The sequence below is a fragment of the Canis lupus genome, chromosome 28 (genome assembly GCF_011100685.1).
Source record: "Canis lupus familiaris isolate Mischka breed German Shepherd chromosome 28, alternate assembly UU_Cfam_GSD_1.0, whole genome shotgun sequence".
In the NCBI taxonomy this organism is placed as follows: domain Eukaryota; kingdom Metazoa; phylum Chordata; class Mammalia; order Carnivora; family Canidae; genus Canis; species Canis lupus.
Genome location: NC_049249.1, coordinates 2,045,146 through 2,066,493, shown reverse-complemented (window position 1 = coordinate 2,066,493; position 21,348 = coordinate 2,045,146). Strand labels below are relative to the sequence as shown.

Here is a 21,348-nt window from a genome sequence, read left to right as displayed (position 1 = left end):
AAGAAAAAGATTCACTGATTAGGCAAGAAAATAGGTGCTTTTGAGAGACATCTACATTAAATCACCAAACAGTCAAGTCTGGTAACAGTATGGGACAAGAAAAACACTAAGAGCCAAGCCTCTTAAGATTGTGGTTCTGGCTTTGCTACTAATTAAGTTTTATGATCACATACAAGTCATAGGTTCTCTCTGACCAGTTTTCTTAGCTACACAGGTACGTGTGTACACAAGGACAAGAGAAAAAAGGGAAGGATAACAACACTAATTCTGCCCCTGACTTTACTATCTGTGACATTATACCTACTTCTATGTTCTCTTCCCACTGGATTTTATGATTTTTTTTTATAAATTTATTTTTTATTGGTGTTCAATTTGCCAACATATAGAATAACACCCAGTGCTCATCCCATCAAGTGCCCCCCTCAGTGCCCGTCACCAGTCACCCCCACCCCCTGCCCACCTCCCCTTCCACCCTCCCTAGTTTGTTTCCCAGAGTTACGAGTCTCTCATGTTCTGTCTCCCTTTCTGATATTTCCCACTCATTTTTTCTCCTTTCCCCTTTATTCCCTTTCACTATTATATTCCCCAAATGAATGAGACCATATAATGTTTGTCCTTCTCCGATTGACTTATTTCACTCAGCATAATACCCTCCAGTTCCACTGGATTTTAAAAGGAAAGGGAAATACAAAAAGTAAGGGGAAATCCAACATAGGAGTCACCCCCTTTCAGAATAAATGTACCTATCTGAGGCATGTCAATGCTAAAGATAAAAGTCTTTATGACCATATTCATGTTTGACTCAACGGACTCTAATGTTTCATGACTCATCCTACTCACCTGTAATGTTACTGCTAGGATTCTATCCTACATTTTAGCATGTGTACATAAAGATATGTATACACAAATGTTAAAGACCATGGTGTTAATTTTAATAAAGAAAACTTGGTCACAATCTAAATAACCTTCAATATGCCACTGGCTGAATACAAAGGAATACTATTCAACCACCAAAAACAAGGAAGTACCTAGATCTCTATGTACTGACATAAGAAGACATTAAGTGACTAAAAGGAACAGCAGAACAGGGAAAATATATTCCTTTTTTGGAAAAAATAAGTATATATTTCTATGTATATGAAGCTCTACGAACACCACCATGGCTGAAAGAATACACATCAAACTCTCAATAACGTTTACTTCTAGGGATTGTTTTTCACAGTTTATACTTCCCAAATAGTAATAACCTATTACAACAGCTATGCGTTATTTTTGTTGAATTAAAAACAAAACAAAATGAGGTCTCTTCTGCATCCCCTGTGGTGGGAAGCAGGTGGAGATAAAGCACATAGCTTACTCCTGGAATAGCCCCCATGTGGCACTGCAGCAGCTGCTTTCTCCCAGTTAACCCCAAAGCCTAGGCCTGGGAGGGGGGAGTAGAGGGGGAAGGGAGGGAGGAGAAAGTGTTTTTGGCCTCAGCTCAAGTCCCATCCACTGACATCCACAAGACATAACATTTAACATTTAAGATCAGGCATTCGGCTGGCCCATTAATAAAGCAGATGTTATACCCAGGGGAAAAATGACCATGTTTATAAATACACAGGATCTCTGATGAGACAGTAAGTCTGAGTTATAATCTGCTTTCATATATAATCCTGCTCTCCTCCTGCACTCCCTCTGCGTTCTCTGAACTACTGACACTCATTCTTCAGTCAGAATGGACTCAAATGACTGCACCCCACCTGAGGCAGCCACCTCAGCCTACTGGAGCCTGTAGGCCAGTTTCTGATCTTCCCTTCAGAAGAGGAGAATGTTCGGAGTTATCACAGATGATTGGTAGGGGGTGTCAATACAAAAATACAAGTTAAATTATACTTAAAGGTCAAATTCTAAAATACAAGTTAGATTATATTCATTTTTTTATTTTTATAAATTTATTTTTTATTGGTGTTCAATTTGCCAACCTATAGAATAACACCCAGTGCTCACCCCATCAAGTGCCCCCCATCAGTGCCCGTCACCCAGTTACCCCCACCCCCCGCCCACCTCCCCTTCCACCACCCCTAGTTCGTTTCCCAGAGTTAGGAGTCTTTCATGTTCTGTCTCCCTTTCTGATATTTCCCACTCATTTTTTCTCCTTTCCCCTTTATTCCCTTTCACTATTATTTATATTCCCCACATGAATGAGACCATATAATGTTTGTCTTTCTCTGATTGACTTATTTCACTCAGCATAATACCCTCCAGTTCCATCCACGTCACTAAATTATATTTAAAGGTCAAATTCTGGGCTCTTTCAAATTCCTTGATGACCATCAGAGCAAAAAAACTTGTCTCACCAAAATAACCAGTCCATTTACTCATCCATCCTCAGCCTAACTCAGAATTACATAGAAAGCCAAAGGCAACCCACCAGGAAGCATTTTTCAGGAAAGGGCCAAAACAAAGCTGGCCAGAGAAATCATAGTCACTGAATGGTAATCACTCTCTGTGCCATACATAGAAAGTCAAACTTACCCATATCATCATCAAATATAGACTTAGCTTCCACTTTCTTTTTGGACTTTCCTTTTGGTTTTACAGTTAGGTCAGCAAAGATATCAATTTTATCATCAAATAGGTTGGATTCAAATGTTCTTTCCTTGTCTCTTATTTTCTGTGAAGGTTTAATTGCTTCTGTAGCAAATATATCATCCTTGTTGAGCAAAAAAAAAAAAAAAAAAAAAGTAAAACAATTTTAAACCAAGTTGTAGAAATGCAAACTGCCACCATACCCTGGGACAGCCACGTGACCTGCTCTCCGCCTGCAATGCCCTGCTCTGGATCTCTTCCTGGCCCAGTCCTTGTCTTTCTTCTGGTCCCAGCTCAAGTACCAGCTCTGCAGAGAGGTTTTCTCTACCAGTCCTAGATGCAGTGTCTCCCACCCCCTCCATCACTCTGTCCCACTGCCCTGAGGCGTTTTCTTTACGGTACTTAAACATTATCTGAAAACAAGTGATTTATCTGTTGCCCCATCTGTATCCAATTCCCCTAACATACTGGTCCTAGTTCACTTTGGGCCTCCAGTACCAGATGCTCAAGAAACATATGCTCAAAGAATGGCAATGAAGGCCTTCCTGCCTGCACTAAGTTGTCAGCTTCCAGCCAGGGACTCTTTCCCCAAGAACCAGAGGCTGAACACTTAAGCTGTACTGGTGGGGCTTTGTGTATGTCACAGAGTGACATGCCAAGGAAACAGACTACAACCACATGCTGATAAAAATTATAAAAATCAAGATTTTTATCAGTAATTATGGCCAGCCAAGAAACACCCCACCATGAAACAAAACAAAAAACTACTTCTGAGTAAATTTCAAAATAACTAATAAAAGAACCTAATTATAAGTACTACACAAGTAGATAACAAGCAGCAATGAAACAAACTTACTATAGTGTATGGCTCAAATATACCAATTCGGTATTTGTCTTAACAAAGAACCAGGCCCAAAAAAGTACCACTATGTCCTATTACCTCAAAAATATCTTGTGCTTTTGAGAGGACATCCTGTTGACTGTTGGATTTTGACTCATTCTTCTTGCCTTTCTGATTTGTAAAGAGATCATCTTCCTCTTCCAGGAGGGGAAAAGGATTCGTTTTCTTTGCTGGTTTTGGTTTAATAGACTGGAACAGGTCATCATCACTGCCTGCCTCATCTAAGGCAGGAAACATGAGGCTTTTTTCTTTACTTCCCCCTGGTGTGTTGGCCAGGCTCTCTGCTGCCTTTGCCTTGGCTTTTCTTCTCCCCGTAGACTGAGATCCAGTATCCTTGGAGAAGATATCTCCAGAATCAAAAAGGTCATCCTCAAGAGGCTGACCCAGAGATTTTGCAAAGGGGCTTCTGTCCACTACAGACAAAGGACCACCTGCCCAAGTTGGAGTGGCAATTGCCTCAGAGATGTCTTGTCTGCCAGCTGCCCTGGGCTGTGGCTGAAGATCACCTGGTGAAACGTCGCCATCTGTCAAGTATGCAATGGATCTTCTGGACACACTCACATCTTCAGCCTCACTGGACTCCTGGGCAGCCAATCTCCGAGCCGCACGTGTCTGCGGTCTGCGCTTCCCTCTCACTTTGACGCGGCTCTGTAATAGCAAAAAAACACGTATTGATCTAATGATTAGAAAGAAAAAAAAAGTGTTCAAAGCTAACATAGCAAATAATCAGTGACTCAAAATATTTTAAGGCTGTCTGGTCTATCTCAATCAAGATACTATATAAGACAGAGAAGAGATTATTTCCTAAAGATTTCCAAAGACATATGGTAGCTGCTCCAAGACTGCATTACTCTTAATCTTTTAATATTCCCCATTTTTGATTCTTTGGAGGGCAATATCTGTTCAATTTCATACAAAAGGCTTCATCTGCTGCTGGAACCCTGCAAAGTAGGCATGTTGGTACTCTTGTGTTCCACAACCTCCTTAGCCTTTACTCTGTCCTCAGTTTATGTATGGGTACCTTTCAAAACAAAAAATCAGGGAATTCTAGTGCTAATCTTTGCCAGAGACTAGCCTAAAATCAGGCTCCAAGACCAGGAAGATGAAAGACAATAAAGAAAGAGAAGTAATCTAAAGGGCTCTTTTCTTCAAGCCAACAAACTCTAAATTCAAATGCTAAATATTTCACATAAAAAATATGGCTTAGAAAGCAGACTTTTAATATAATCACAAAATATGAGTTACTTATTAGTAATAAAGCAGTATTTGTGATATTTTCCAAAACACACAATCAAGAGTTTTAAGAAGGTACAAGCTACCTTGGCCAAAGTACTTGGCTGTGTGTGCTTATTTCAAAGAAATTTCACAAATAATTTTAATAAGTAGCCAAGGTATTTACCCTCCCCACCTCACCAAAGGCTAACAACAACAAAAAAAAAAAACAGAACAAAAAGAAGGATATTTTATTTTTCATTAGGAAGATAGGTTTGGAAGTAGTTAAAATGAATGTATTTGCCAGGGTTATCCTAGGTAGGTTGCTTACTCAGAGATCAGCTAAGATTTTCTAGAGAAGGGAGACTGCACAGAAAAGAGAACCAACTAAAATGAAAGCAAAACCTCAGAGTTCAGTCCATCCAGCAGTCCTGTGGAATGGTGTGACAGATTCATACCAGCCAGGAAGTAACTGCCATTGGGTCTCAGCGGAGGGAGCAGGACAAGGGGGCAGGACAGGAAATATCACAGAAGCAGTAAAGTCTGAGTAAACGGTCAGTGATGAGGAACATTACTGACAGAGGAATCAGCACAAGCTGTTGGGGGCAGAGGGTCGGAGTGTGTATATTCAAGGAATGGTGCATGATATGACGAGTTTAGGCTGATAGTGTGGTTGGTGGGCAAGCTGGAAGCTTTGGTTAGCATGGTTTATAAAAGGCTTTAAAACACCAAACCAAGGAGCTTTAATGTCCTCCGATGGGCAGTAAGGAGGCCAGCAGAGGAGGGAAGCGATCTGCTCTGTGTTAGAAGACCTTTGGATGGCAATGTAGGAGAGCCTAGAGGAACTGGGACTTCACTGTGGCTACTGAGCAGAATACAAATGTAACAAACAGAGGCAGTGGAAGGCAGAATTAGGAAGGTGTAAAGAGGGGTGGAGAGGCTGAAGGAAGGAGGAGCTGCCCTCCTTCAAATGGGGAATGGCAGGCAGCCTATGATGTGTAACTGATGGAAGAGGAAGAAATGCACAAGTTATTCTGGACAAAAAAAAAAAAAAAAAGAGAGAGAAGTAAGCAAAGGTGGTTTCATCACCTTGTTTGCACTGTGTAACGTGTCTGCCTGAGCTGGAAGATCAAAACTCACACCGGCCTCCCCACTACTGGGAAGAGTGGGCATACTTTCCAGACTGTGGATCCTCTCAGGTTCAGAAGAAGGAAAAGCCAATTCTGGCAAAACAGGCTTTATTCCAGAGATCTGGGGAGCCACTGCAGGCAGCAAGGCTGCTGGATTAATCGCTAAATTTGCCTAAAAAAGAAAAATGAAACTTAACTCTGCATGTTTTCTTAAACACAGCAATCTATTATCACTACTTGACACATGACAAGAGACATGGTATATATAATGTATAATACGACAAGAGAAAGAAAAATGCAGGGAGGTCTCCTGATCTAGTCTTAGAATTAAAACAGAGGATGATATACCTGTGCCCACCATTGGGACCAAAGAAAAGATGTTACAGATGCAGCACACAAGAAGCAACAACTAGAGGGTGGGGAAGAGGTAAGAAAATGCCTGGCAGCAGCTGACAAAAGTAAATATCCAAAAAAGTTTATAGATGCCACAAGGCAGGCAATGAAGATTCCAGACATGTTATAATTACTTGTATTTTCCAGATCCGAGGGGATGGCTCTTTGGTTTTAAATGGAGCGGGACCTGGTGAGTCCTGTGTGAAATTACATTCAGTTAAAAATCCATTGGGGAAATAGAAAAGTGTCTCTTGGATTACACTTATGCCCATTAAATTGATGGAGCAAAGCTGTCACTTTCTGTAATTCTATAATGGGAAAGGCATTCAAATCTCTTCTGGGGCCTTGAAACCTTGCACTAACATTACTTCACTTATGCCTCCTCATCCAACGTGTAGGTGGAATGCTGTCAGATCATATATGGAATAAAGGCACACAAAGATCATGAGTTAGATTCATAAGAATCACACTCTATCAGAGCACCAAAACCTAACCAGTTGGAAAAATTACCATGCTGGTTATCCCACACAGCAAATTATCACAAAGCACACAGAAATTCACCCACAACCTAATGCACTGAGGTTCTAGAAGCAAGGGAAGCTGAAACATGGGGCAAGTCATTGGAGATGTGCTATCCCTAATGGTTTGTTTTCATAGCTCAGGTCACTGAACCTCAGGGAGACATCCAGAGACAGCTGTAAGCCAGAACTATATCTCACTCTCCAGTTCTAGCCTGTTTCCAGAACGAGCTCCAGGGAAAAGACTGCTGAGGACAAAGACCTATCAGCAGTAACCTCAGGAGAGGTAGCCAAGAAAATGGGGGAATCAGGGAATGGGACAGAATCTATATTTAATTCTAATGTAATTCTACTCCAATGTAGCCCAAAGGGAGAAATGGGGGAGGGGGCTCTAATGGGAAAAAGATTCTTCACCCTATATTAACTCTATCTTGGAATTGAATTTGAAGGTCGTCCAAAAACAGTAATCATAAGTATAGCTTCATGGAACTGGACTGTAGAGTGAGAAGAAATGAGGCAGCAGGGAGATGTGTTTAAAAAAAAAAAAAAAAAAAAACACGAGAAGGGCACCTAGCTGGCTCAGTCAAAAGAGCACATGATTCTTGATCTGCAGGTTGTGAGTTCAATCCCCACAATGGGCATAGAGCTTTACTTTAAAAACTATTTTTAATTGTGAAATTTTAAATTTTTTAAAAACTAAAAACACACACACATACCACACAGTAAAGAGAGGTTGTCCTAGTTGCTGTTTCCTCCCTAATCAAGAGAACTCTGAATACTCTTGGGTCTGTGTGATGGAGTCCCTCTGTCTGGGATGCAAACAAGAGCTGAAAGTCCTTAAGCAGTTCTAACCTGAGGTGTTTCCGGTTTCAATGTGCTTTTTTCTTTGATACCCTGAGTGGATTCAGGATGTTTCTGGTTCTTGAAAGAGGATACAGAGTGGTCTTTTTTCACTAACCTCTTCTTTTCTGATATCTTCAAAAGAAAAAGAATACCAAACACCTGTTATGTAGCTTAGAAATTTTAAAGAAAAGTCGTAACTCATAAAAATAATCTGGCTTGGGATCCCTGGGTGGCGCAGTGGTTTAGCGCCTGCCTTTGGCCCAGGGCACGATCCTGGAGACCCGGGATCGAATCCCACGTCAGGCTCCCGGTGCATGGAGCCTGCTTCTCCCTCTGCCTGTGTCTCTGCCTCTCTCTCTCTCTCTCTGTGACTATCATAAATAAATAAAAATTTAAAAAAAAAAAAATAATCTGGCTTGAGTTTTGAGTCATTTCTCAAATGAGCGTTGAACTAATATGAAGGCAGCATTTTCAAAAATGGCATTCTAAAGACTGACCTTCTCAGGAGTCTTCACTATGCTAAACAGAAAACAGAGAGTACCTAACAAATCTACTGGAGTGGGGGAAAAATAACACAAACAGGCTAATACTCAGATTTAAGGCTGTGCACCTGAAAGGCACAAATACCTAGTCACCATGTTGCATGCATGGGTCTTTCAATAAACAACTTAAAAATCAAACAAATCTGGGGGCTTCTGGAGGCTGTCAGGCTATGTCTGACTCTTAATGTTGGCTCACTCTATGTTAGGCTCCTTGTTAAGCATGGAGCCTGCTTAAGATTCTCCCTCTCCTTTTACCTCTGCCCCTCCCCTCTGTGCACTCGCTCTCTCTCAAAAAAAAAAAAAAAAAAAAAAAAAGTCTTAAACAGGACACCTGGCTGGCTCAGTGGTTGAGCGTCTGCCTTCTGCTCATGTCATGATTGGGCTCCCTGCACAGACCCTGCCTCTCCCTCTGCCTGTGTCTCTGCCTTTCTCTCTGTGTGAAGAAATAATTTTTTTAAAAAACCTGTAACACAGTAAGAGCCTAGGCTGGTTAATGCTCTCATGTTAGTTAGGGAATACAAGATGGGGACACAATACACACTTCATCAGCACACCATTTGCCATTCCTTTACTAGTAAGCACCACAATTCTCTGTGTATTTTCCTTACTCTTTTTTTTTTTAAGATTTTATTTATTTATTTGAGAGAGAGAGAGAGAATGTGTGTAGGGCAGGAAGCAGGGAGAGGGGTACGGGGAAAGGGCAGAGGGAGAGAGAGAAACAGATTCCCCTCTGAGCAGGGAGCCCAAGCAGGGGATCATAACCAGAGCTAAAGGCAGATGCTTAACTGACTAAGCCAACCAAGCAGTCCTGTATTTTCCTTACTCTTTTAACTAGATGTTAATTTCCTTCCCAGATGCCTTCCCCCATACCCCAATATTGAAAACAAAAGGCTGGTACCAAAGGCTGTGACTTGGCAGGGCTGAAAAGATCATCATCTTCATCATCCCCAAACAGGCTCCCAACACTTGGCTCTAATAACTGGAATAGACAAAACTTAAATTCAATATCCAAAACAAAAGCCAATTAAAAAGAGAACTAGGTGAGCTGCTGACATAACATCTAATACGATAACAAAGTCATGATGTGAAAAACGTTTTGAAACTGACCCTGGTTTTCTTGGTGCCGGAAAAAAGGTCAACATCTGGGTCATTGTCCTTCTGGAGCTTGTGACTGAAAAGGAGCTCTTCATCCTGAAAGACGCCTGTGCTCTTTGGGCGAGCACCAGGATCAGGACTCTGGAAAAAAAGGAGGGAAGTTCTAAAGATTTACCCAAGGAAATCACTGGCTTCTTTCTTTCAGAATGCTTTCAAGGTTCATCCATGTTGTAGCATATATGAGTAACTCATTCTTTTTATTGTCAAATAATATTCCAGTACATTGTTTACCCATTCATCAGTTAATGGACTCAGCTCCTTCCATCCTTCCATCTTTTGAGTATAATAAATAATGCGGTTGAGAAGATTACATTCTAGTTTGTGTGAATAAATATATGTTTTCATTACTCTTGGATATAAACCTAGGGGTGGAACTGCTAGGGCTTGGTGATGACTCATGTTTAACAATTTCAGGAACTATTCAATTGTTTTCTGAAGCAGCTACCCAAATTTACATTCCCAACAGTCACGCAAGGAGGGTTCCAGTTTCCCTACACCACCACCACTAGGCTATTACAGAAAAAGTCAACAAGTGTTGGTGAAGATGTAGAGAAACTAAAGCTCTCAATTCTTCATTTAACTCACATGACAGAACTGACACAGTAAGATTCTTTTATCCTTTCAAAAACCTGAAGCTAACTTCATTGCTTTTTGCTTACCTTTCCTACTTCTTTCTTTGGAGCTTGGATGCTGTTTTGATCCTCTGTTTTATTCTCTTCCTCATCAAATAAACTAAGAACAGTTTTGGTTCTACTTTTGGTTCCTTTGTCCAAAGGAGATGATGAAGAAAATAAATCAGAATGCCTGACTACTTCTTGAGTAGATACAATCAAAGGTCCTCCCTGAAAATGGAAACAACAAAAAAATAAGTGACATCCAGAAATACAAATTACACTGTGGGGCTTCCCAAACTCCTCGTTAATTTAGTAACTGTGAAAAGGACGACATAGAAACTCAAAGTAGAGAATGGCACACAATGTTTCAAGTAAAAACAAAATATTTCTATTGCTATAGCTCCAAGGAGCCAGGAAAAATATATGTGATAGTCTTCACATAGGCCCTGAAAAAGAGATTAAATGTAAATAGTGGAACACACAGAGATCAAGAAAAGTCAGAAAAAAAGAAAAAGTATACAGATACTGAAGGCCATAACTGACCCCAGGAGCAGCCAGCAGCCACAGGCTCCTGCAGATGACAGACCACCCTGGAGAGGACAGCAAACATTTTAGAACAGAGAGAAAGGGATCCCTGGGTGGCGCAGCGGTTTGGCGCCTGCCTTTGGCCCAGGGCGCGGTCCTGGAGACCCGGGATCGAGTCCCATGTCGGGCTCCCGGTGCATGGAGCCTGCTTCTCCCTCTGCCTGTGTCTCTGCCTCCCTCTCTCTCTGTGTGTGACTATCATGAATAAATAAATAAAATCTTTAAAAAAAAAAAAAAAAAAGAACAGAGAGAAATTTCCCTTTAATCTCTAATTAAGAGCCAACAACATCAACGAAATGTAAAAGAATAGGAAATTAAGATCTTCTTAAAACAGTCCTTTTAATTCAAGGACAGGTGGAAGGAGATGAGAACCAGGGGTAGCAGAAACGCTACAAAGAGAGCAAGTCAGAAAGAGTAGACATTGAGAGAGAAGGGATCATAGGGGAAAGGAGAGAAAATGAGTGAAAATATCAGTGAGGGTGACAGAACATGAGAGACACCTAACTCTGGGAAATGAACAAGGGGTAGTGGAAGAGTGACTGGGTGACGGGCACTGGGGGGGGGGGGGGGGGCACTTGGCAGGATGAGCACTGGGGGTTATACTGTATGTTGGCAAATTGAACTCCAATTAAAAAAATATACGAAAAGAGAAAGAGAGAGAGAGAGAAACCTAAATGAAAAACAAGATGTGGAAGAACACCCTGGTGAGACATGGACAAGAGATGACTAAAAGTGTAAAATGGGAGAGATGCACATCGCTGGGGGCACATATGCCTAGAAAGGAGACTGAACAGCATGAACAATGTTGAAGACTTCCCTCAATAGTGACATCAGATCTTCTTCTTCACGTTTTTCAGTGTCTTCAAATTTTTCAATTAAGCACTTATTTTCTATGGAAGAAAAAGGTGTGTGTATTTGTGTGTGTGTGTGTGTGTGTGTGTGTGTGTTTCACAAGACACAAGAAACAAACATATCAGAATATACAGGCCAAAAAAATGTCTACCTTTTCTGACTCCTCAACCACAGGAGTGCTCCCCAATTCTGACGATTCTACGGCACCCTCAACCTTCTTATCCACAGGTTTCACTCCAAATGGTGCCCCCTTCTCTTCTTCATTGCTGAACAGCAAAGAAGGCACCTCAGGGCCAGTCTCCTTTTTCTACCAAAAGAAGAGCAGATGACATTCTTAAAAACACAAGTGTGCCTGACTAGCATGGCAATGTATGGAACAAGGCGGAACCACAGTCCTCTTGAGTTAGTGAAATATGGGAGGCGAGCAAGTGGGGGACACGGAAGGGGGGGCCCAAAGAGGGAGCAGGAATAAACGCCACCACCTCAGACTTACAGACACAGCACTTTACGACTTCTGCCACTACAACACCTGCACCTGTCTCTGTACATGTTCACTTCACAGATACTGCCATTACTTAGACCCTTACCTCCGTCATCCAGACAACTACTAGTCTCTCCCCTCTGCCTCCCTCCTCTCACTTTTCAGCTCAGTGATGTCAGCCAGAGCTGCCTTGCTAAAATAAAATACCCACCAGATGACTTCCGCTCTCACCCCACACCTGCACTGTTTGCATTAAGCAAATGCTATGCATTAAAATCAACTGACACTTCATTTTCTCCCTTTACTCATCTGCATCTTATCCATCCTCATTATTTCTCAAACCTACTGTAAACTTTCACACTTCCTTGTTTGTTCCTGTCTGTAGAAGCAAATCCTCCTCATCTTTCGAGCATGGTCCAGCTCAAGGTCACCCAAAAAGGTTCCCCTGTCCTCTTCAGCAAGTACCAGTTGCTACATTGATAAAATTCTTTTTTCCCCTACCTAGCCTTTCTTCACTTGCTCCCTAATTTACATTACTAGCTATCTGTTTGTCCATTCTCTTGAAAGGATCATATATTCCCACAGCCAACCACAGTGCTTTATACCAAACAGGTAGCCAAAGCAAGTTTGCAAGCACTTTGCCCCATCTCTCATCTGCTCCTTACATGGGAGGCAGGGATTTCAGAGATTAGAAAAACTGAGGTTATGTGTCTTGTCTAGAGTTATCAGCATCCTTGGAGCAAATGATTAATCAAAACATCTTGAGAAAAAACTGTAACTCTTATCATACCAACTAGACTAGATGTTATGAGGAAGTAAGCTCTGGAGCAATATCTGAATCAAGTTAGGAAGACAAATGTGTGAAATCAAGATTCCTACTAAGTACGAGGGAAAAAATTACAAATGAAGTAAAAAGTAGGGTAAGATGTCTAGTTATTGTTAGGACAAGGTCCCTTAAAATGCATAATCATTTGAAGCTTAAATAAAAGACTGGAAATCCAAAAAACAGTTTCAGAAGTGATAAGGCAATCACTGAAGTGATTAAAAGAAAAAATTTTTGTGGAATGTGCTGGTCTCACTGCAAACTACATGTAACATCAATGCAAGCTGGTTAGGGTGAAAAAGGAAACTTAAACATGGTCCCTTAAACCAAAGAAAATGCCACCCAAACTATTGGTTGTAAATGTTTCTAATAATAAGCTGACTTTATCATGAAATTAATTTCACTGGTAGGTTTATAACTTAGTCACATCACACTTTAAAATAGTCTAGGATATCAAAAACAAAAAATATCTTGTATACTGTTGTCTAAAGGTATTTACACAAATGGTAAAATTCTGTGTGCAGTTTGTTCAGCTACTTAAGATGTAGATCTTTGATCTTTTGTCTCATTTAACATCCATAATTACTATAGGCAGAAGCTGTTTTCCATTTCAGGAACCTTTAAAATTTATTAAATTATTGTTCAGTTATCCAGGGTAGAAGTTATTATTTATTTATGATCTAAAAAGTAAAAACCACTCAGATCTCCTGACTCTTTTAACCATGGAGCCACTTGATTTTTTTTTTTTTTCCACTTGACGTCTTTTTTAGAGAGATCTAAATATGAGTGATTCGGGAAAAGATTATGAGCACCTCAGAAGCAGCAGTAGGGAAGGCAGCATACTCCTCCCAATGCTGAAAGCTTCTGGTATAAGCCATGCAAACCCACTTACTGGGAATGTGGTGGGGAAAAAAAAAGTCTGACATGTGCCTGGTCTGGGAAGCTTTCACAGGACAAGTTAACATTTGTACTATGTCTGAAAACATGAAGACTATTTCCAGATCAGAAAGACAACAACGTCCTCTGGAGTACTGTGGGACAGGATGAGTCACCTAGATCCCATGGTGAGTGAGGCTGGAAAAGAGGAGTCCAGTTTGAACGAGATTACCGTACCAGTGGCACAGTAGGCTCAACTAAGGCATTTGTGACAAGGACAAGATAGGACCAGGTTCCCTTTAGAAACAGAACCAGGACAACAGCAAGGAGAGCAGATCAAAGGAAGGAGCATTCGCAGAGAGGCCAGATAAAAAATTATCTCAATAATCAAGGCTAAAAATGACAAGGCAGTAGGGATGGGAAGAAACATCTCTAATAATCTAGCAGGAAATACTGACGATTACTCCATCTAAGGTGAAGTCAGTCCTGGTACAGTTACAGGGAATACCAAGAATGGCGAAAAAGAACAAACTGAAACTCATGGAAATGAAACACATGCTACAGAACAAGAAAAAAGATGCATAAAAACATATAACATGATCTCATTTAAATGATAGTATACAGACACAGGGCCCATGGAAGCAGGCCTAAACAGCTGACAACATAGTGTTACTGGTGATTCCTCTGGGAAGAACATAAGGACTTCATATTCTCTATGCACTTTCTAATCTTTTTAAAGAAGGCACCCATATATTACTGCATAATTTAAAGTAAACTCTAAACAAAAAATATATAGGAAGTATGGAAGAACCATGGATCAGCTTCTAGAAAACAGGAAATCCCAGGCTCCTCTAGAGCCATCCCTCTCTTTCACTATACCTGTACAGGTATCAGGGACTTGGTCACCCCTCACCATGATGGAAGGAGGATCTCCCACATCAAGCATCAGTGGAGGAGCTGCCATATGGCTGCTCCCATATGGGAGGAATCCCAGGGGCTCATCCCTTCTTCTCTGTCTCGTATGTCTTTTTGCCTCTATTAGATGCCAAATTCAAATGGCCTGAAGCTAAGCTGAAGGCCTGACAACAGGCTGTGAGTTGGCCTTTTAGGCTAACTCAGGTCAGATAACGGATGTCTCTGTGGGGTCTAGCCTAAAAAGTTCTACATTTCCCTTCGGGGCTATCAGCAACTACCAGCTGGCAATAAAGTATCAAGCTACCAGCTTGGCCTTACTTTGTTCTATGTGCACACACACATATGCCCACTAAGGGGAGGATTTGGCAAGGGATGAATGACAGGCCAGAGCAGGATTCTAGTATGCTTGGGTTCCCTGGACAAATATCATAATCCCATCTGCCTTTCATTCTTTAATACTCCTTTTTGATATAACTAACATCAAAATTGGCTAAATATTTTGGCTTAGGTGATTGTGGTAGTGATGTCATTTAGATGTAATCACTGGAATCATTTACACCAGAAAGCCATTGATTGGTCTTTTTTTTAAATCACATCCTTTAATTTTTAGAAAATTTAACTATGGTAAAAAACATAAAATTTACCATCTTAACTATGGACAGAGTTACATAGTGTTAAGAATATTCATATTGTTATAAAACCAATCTCCAGAATTTTTCCATCTTGTAAAACTGAAACTCTGTATTCATTAAAAGACTCCCCATTTCTCTCTCCCCCTGACCCCTGGCAACCATGATTCTACTCTCAGTTTGTATCAAGTTGATTCCTCCAGGCACCTCATGTTAAGTAGAATCCTATACTATCTGCCCTCTTCTGACTGGCTTATTTCACTCAATGTGAAGTCTTCCAGGTCCATCCATGTTGTAGCATGTGTTGTAACATGTGTAGAATTTCCTTCCCTTTTACTGACTGGCTACTCACATAAACCAGGACCAAAGTATTAGTACTTAAAACGTGCTCCTAAAAGGAATAACATGTGCCTTACAGACCTGATCTAATGTTAGTACAATTCCATGCTGCCATCGCTGAGCCTGGCAACCTCCACTGGAACTGTAGCAGCAGTCTCCCCTAAGACTCTAGAGACCTACTCCTGATGCTAATAGGATACATGACATGGAGGAATCCTTTCCTCCACACTTTGTACTTGTGCTTCATCTGTAAAATACCACTAACCAGAAGATCTCTAAAACTAGACAAATGGGTTTTTCCATTGACTCAGCCTCCAAGGTCAGGTTTTAAGAGCTGATTCAGGGAAGTATCACTATGCATGTAACATCACCTCAAGGATATTTCCTGGGCTTAGAAGCTTAAGAATACCGTTGTAGGAGGAACAGATGCAGGAGAGCCAAAGAGAGAGCTTCCGCTATCAGCGTCGTCTTCAAAGAGAAGTGACACTCTCTGGGTCTTCTTTTGGCTATACAATCAAACAAAAGATCAAATTAAAGGCAAACGTGACTTAAAAATATATACAATATTCCCTCTAGGCTATACTTCAAAGAACCCACCTACCACCAAACAGCCAAGCCATCTGCTGACCTTATATAGTTAAAAGCAAACCAGAAAAACCTTTGAAATAGGTGCAATTTGTGCCAAGCAAATCATCAGCCTTTGTCCCTCCATCCTCATATAGGAGAGTTTGGGGGCCTTCTCATCTTGTTCCTTTGACTCACTGTAGGTGCACTATGTTAGCTTTGCGAAGGATTTAAAAGCATGTTTTGGGATGCTTGGAGGAGAGGTGGGTTTGGAGTAAAAATCCTATAAAGATCTGAGTTGGGCAGCCCCGGTGGCGCAGCGGTTTAGCGCCGCCTGCAGCCCAGGGTGTGATCCTGGAGACCCGGGATCGAGTCCCACGTCAGGCTCTCTGTCTGGTGCCTGCTTCTCCCTCTGCCTGTGTCTCTGCCTCTCTCTCTCTCTCTCTCTGTCTCTATGAATAAATAAAATAAAATCTTTAAAAAAAAAAAAAAAGATCTGAGTTACTACATTTTTATAGCAACTGTTAGTATCTAGAATTCTCCAAAAAGTACAGAAACTAAGGATCTCTAACATTTGTTTTCAATAAAGAATATACTGGGGGGTGCCTGGCTGGCTAAGTTGATAGAGAATGCAACTCTTGATCCCAGGGTCATGAGTTCAAGCCCCATGTTGCATGTAGAGCCAACTCGGGGGGGAAAAAAAAACACAAAAAACAGTGTGAAGTTAAAATATAAAGAGAGAGAGAATATACTAGGTGCTTTCCCACAGGTCTCCTCATCACTTTCCTCTAGCCTATCTTCACCTGCCTCCTCACCTAGGATTCTGCCCTGGCCCCTGCAGAGAAGGTGGCCAATAAACATCTGCTAGAGCAAATACTGATCAGGACTTTTAAGGGACAGGAATATGAAAGTGGAGAGCCACGTGGAGGTTTAGCACCACACATGGGGAAGCCAGAACAGAAAGCGTTCTAACTACTGAAAGGTCAAGTTCCAGTTTTTACTATATGATAAGGAGTCATCCAAGTAGCACACTACAGAATTACCAAAGTAACAAAAACTTTAAATTCAATCTTAGCTAGGTAAAAATCAGAGTAACACGTCATTTCAATAAATTGTTCACCATATATAACTACTTACATTAGAACATAATACATACACAAGTATATGTATCATAATCTTTTCGTAAAATTAATTACTAGCAAGACACAATATATGTAGCTTATTCATTAGTTTAAAACTGACTCCTGCTTATCTCTTAAAAAAAAAAAAAGAAAAGAAAACCAAACCTAAGGATCACAGACTAGAGAACTGACCAAATGGTTGAGTGTACTTAATTAGACATATACAATTAAGAATGGTTATACATTAAGACTATACCTTAAAAAATAAATAAAAAATAAAAAATAAATTTTTTAAAGACTATACCTTAAAGAAGTTATAAAAGCAAAAAGGCAATTTGTAATGACATAGTAAGGTGGTATCTAATATGCCTTTATGCATATATACCTAATTAAAATTTACACAAATTATAGAGTCCCAAGGTGGCTCAGTTGGTTAAGCATCTGTCTTCAGCTCAGGTCATGATTTCAGGGTCCTGGAATCAAGTCCTATGTCAGACTCCCCACTCAGCGGGGAGTCTATGTCTCCCTCTCTCTCTGCCCCTCCTCCTTGCCAGTGTGCTCTCTCTCAAATAAATAAAATTTTAAAAAATTTTAATAAAATTTCTACAAATTATAACCAAAATACTTGACTACCAAGTGATGAGTAACCATAAGGAACTAACAACTCTCTGATTCTAACTCTCTGTAAGTCCCTCGACTTCCCCTGGAGCTTTCCAGCGCTGCCCGGTCAGGGAAATACAAATCAAAACCACAATGAGATACCACCTCACACCAGTGAGAATGGGGAAAATTAACAAGACAGCAAACCACAAATGTTGAAGAGGATGTGGAGAAAGGAGAACCCTCTTGCACTGTTGGTGGGAATGTGAACTGGTGCAGCCACTCTGGAAAACTGTGTGGAGGTTCCTCAAAGAGTTAAAAACAGAACTGCCCTACAACCCAGCAATTGCACTGCTGGGGATTTACCCCAAAGATACAGATGTAGTGAAACACCGGAACACCTGCACCCCAGTGTTTATAGCAGCAATGTCCACAATAGCCAAACCATGTACGGAGCCTCGGGTCCATCGAAAGATGAATGGATAAAGAAGATGTGGTCTATGTATACAATGGAATATTCCTCAGCCATTAGAAATGACAAATACCCACCGTTTGCTTCAACATGGATGGAACTGGAGAGTATTATGCTGAGTGAAATAACTCAATCAGAGAAGGACAAACATTCTATGTCTCATTCATTTGGGGAACATAAAAATTAGTGAAAGAGAATAAAGGGGAAAGGAGAGAAAATGAGTGAAAATATCAGTGAGGGTGACAGAACACAAGAGATACCTAACTCTGGGAAATGAACGAGGGGTAGTGAGTGGAAAGGGAGGTGGGCGGGGGGTTGGGGTGACTGGGTGATGGCACTGAGGGGGGCACTTGGCAGGAAGAGCACTGGGTGTTATGCTATATGTTGACAAAATGAACTCCAATTAAAAAAAAAAAAAAAAACAAACTCTATCAGATGCCAAAAGAATACCAGAAACCTCATTAAATAGCTACAGCAGAACATCTTATGCATGATTTTCTGAACAAGTTATTTCTAAAAACAAAACAAAACACCAAACCAACCCACAAAAAATATGTGATAACAGATTCTGAACAGGACTACAACAAAAAACAAAAGGGTCCTAACCTTGGCCCTCATTCCACACACTGAGCAACTGCTGGTTAAATTTAGGCCTCCTAGGGCATCTGGGAAGCCTGCTTCTTTCTCCCTCTGCCTGTGTCTCTGTCTCTCTGTGTTTCTCATGAATAAACAAAATCTTAAAATTAACTGATTAACTAATTAATTTGGGTTTCCTTGTGGAGCTCTGTCCTCAGAAGAAAAATGCTGCTCAGTCAACTAAGGTATTTCTCACCATAAATAACAAGTTACATTTTTTGACTTGAAAGGTACAGACATCAGCAAGCATAAAGATAAACACAGAGCCTATGGCCTAAACCAGGACACTTCATTTTTTTTTTAAAGATTTTATTTATTTATTCATGAGAGACACATAGAGGCAGAGACATAGGCAAAAGGATAAGCAGGCTCCATGCAGGGAGCCTCATGCAGGACTTGATCCCGGGACCCCAGAATCATGCCCTGAGCTGAAGGCAGACGCCCACCCACTGAGCCACCCAGGCGTCCCAAAACCAGGACACTTCTGAGAGTGACAGAGAAATTAATAGTCATGCTAGAATGATAGGTACAAAGCAAGACTGTGCAGGTATGTCAGGACACTTGAGTGCCCTGCTCACAAGGCAGCATTTCACAACTTTGTTAGAGTCATAGAGCTTCTTTCTTTAGAATGGTTTTGAGATACAATTTACACACCATAAAATTTACTCTTTACAATATAATACACAAATCACTGGTTTTTAGTATAGCTGGAATTGTGCAACTATCACTATGATCTAATTTCCCAGTATTGGGCAACCCCAGTGGTTTAGCAGTTTAGCGCCACCTTCAGCCCGGGGCCTGATCCTGGAGACCCCGGATCCAGTCCCATGTCTGGCTCCCTGCATGGAGCCTGCTTCTCCCTCTGCCTGTGTCTCTGCCTCTCATGAATAAATAAAGAAAATCTTTAAAAATAATAATAATAATTTCTCACTATTTCCATCAACTCAGAACGAACCCCCATGCCTGTTAAAAGTCTCTCCCAATTTTCCTGGCTCCTCAGCCCCAGGCAAACACTAATTTACTTTCTGTCTCTACAGATATATCTGTTCTGGACATTATATGGAACCATACATGTGGTCCTCTGTGACTGGCTGCTTTTTTTTTTTTTTTTTTTTTTTTAATTTATGATAGTCACACAGAGAGAGAGAGAGAGGCAGAGACACAGGCAGAGGGAGAAGCAGGCTCCATGCACCGGGAGCCCGATGTGGGATTCGATCCCGAGTCTCCAGGATCGCGCCCTGGGCCAAAGGCAGGCGCCAAACCGCTGAGCCACCCAGGGATCCCGACTGGCTGCTTTCGATTAACAAAAATACTTAAGGTTCATCCATGTTGTAGCACGTATCAATATTTTATTCCTTCTTATTGTTAAGAGTCCATCGTATGGAGATAACACATTTTTTTAATCCTGTCATCAGTTGATGGGATGTTTGGCTTGTTTCCATTTTTGGCTACTATGAATAATGCTGCAAAGAACATCATACACAAGTTTTGGGGTAGACCTATTTTTCATTCCTCTTGAGCATCTACCTAAGAGTGAAATTAAATCATATAGTAACTCCACATTTAACTTTTTAAGGAACTGCTGATTTCCAAAGTGGCACTATTTTACATTGTCACCACTGTGTAAGGGCTCCAATTCTTCCACATGCTCTCCTACACTTGCTATTGTCTGTAAAAGCAGCATGTTTACACCACTAACACCGCTCATGTTCAGTCTACAAAATGTCCTCAACTTTAGTCCAAGTATTCATGTGGAGGACCACCCAGATCAGCAAGTGTGACACAGCACTACCCTGCAGAGAACCATCCTTCTAATAGGATATTTTCAATGCTGAGTATATTTCCATTCACACGCAAAATTTAACTCAGACCAAACTTTATATTCTATAGGGTATCCCAGAAGAAAAACAAAAACAAAAGACAACAAACTGCACTTAAATCCCTAGCAAACAAAAATAATATTTAGGGGTTAAAAAATAATAAGTAGAAGAAATTAGGTAAATCCACTAAGTGTTTCTCTCCCCTCTATGGTTCTGTTTTGGGTTAGGACAAGGGAAATTGTCTAGCTTAGCAGATTCAAACTTATTTATGGAGGAGAATGAGAAGAAAAAGGAATGTCAAAAAAGAAAATCAGTAACACTCAACTTTGGAGGAAAATGATATTTTAACGATCCTAAAACAGGCTGGAAAAATGTATAAAAAGAAATTTAGACAGCTAAGAAAAACATTAACCAGTATGGTGGGGGGGAAATATCTTACAAGTGAAAATCAAAGATGTTCTCCCTTGTATGACTATAATGAATGATTATCATGTCACCCCAAGTAACTGACATCCTGCAAATCAAATACATTTACTTGTTAACACAGACACTGGTTAAAGGATTTCTTACAATGACTATCTCACCTATCCTTTGCAACAGCAAACAGATCATCTTCATCATCCTCCTCAAAGAGGCTGGTCTTTTTGAGAGCCTTGGCATCCTGTTCCTGAGTGGTGCCAGAGTCCTTATGTTTAGACCTGTTATCAGACGCGGAGTTCCTCTGTGAATCAGTAATATTCCACTGGTCCTTAA

The 21,348-nt window shown here is 40.8% G+C and overlaps 1 protein-coding gene across 14 annotated transcripts in view; it reads right to left on the bottom strand.

Moving 5' to 3' along the window:
- WASHC2C (WASH complex subunit 2C) overlaps positions 1-21,348 on the bottom strand; it is a 56,048-nt gene that overhangs the window by 742 nt on the left and 33,958 nt on the right. For 7 of the 14 annotated variants that reach the window (XM_038578063.1, XM_038578069.1, XM_038578066.1 and 4 more), the window contains 11 exons: positions 21,180-21,343; positions 15,792-15,888; positions 11,471-11,626; positions 9,928-10,110; positions 9,221-9,349; positions 9,012-9,092; positions 7,581-7,703; positions 6,345-6,407; positions 5,777-5,989; positions 3,515-4,123; positions 2,521-2,698 (listed from right to left, as the gene is read on the bottom strand). In XM_038578063.1, coding sequence (XP_038433991.1) covers positions 2,521-2,698; positions 3,515-4,123; positions 5,777-5,989; positions 6,345-6,407; positions 7,581-7,703; positions 9,012-9,092; positions 9,221-9,349; positions 9,928-10,110; positions 11,471-11,626; positions 15,792-15,888; positions 21,180-21,343 — 1,996 coding nt within the window. The remainder of the gene's footprint in view (positions 1-2,520; positions 2,699-3,514; positions 4,124-5,776; positions 5,990-6,344; positions 6,408-7,580; positions 7,704-9,011; positions 9,093-9,220; positions 9,350-9,927; positions 10,111-11,470; positions 11,627-15,791; positions 15,889-21,179; positions 21,344-21,348) is intronic. The other 7 variants (XM_038578067.1, XM_038578074.1, XM_038578071.1 and 4 more) reach the window with 4 other exon arrangements.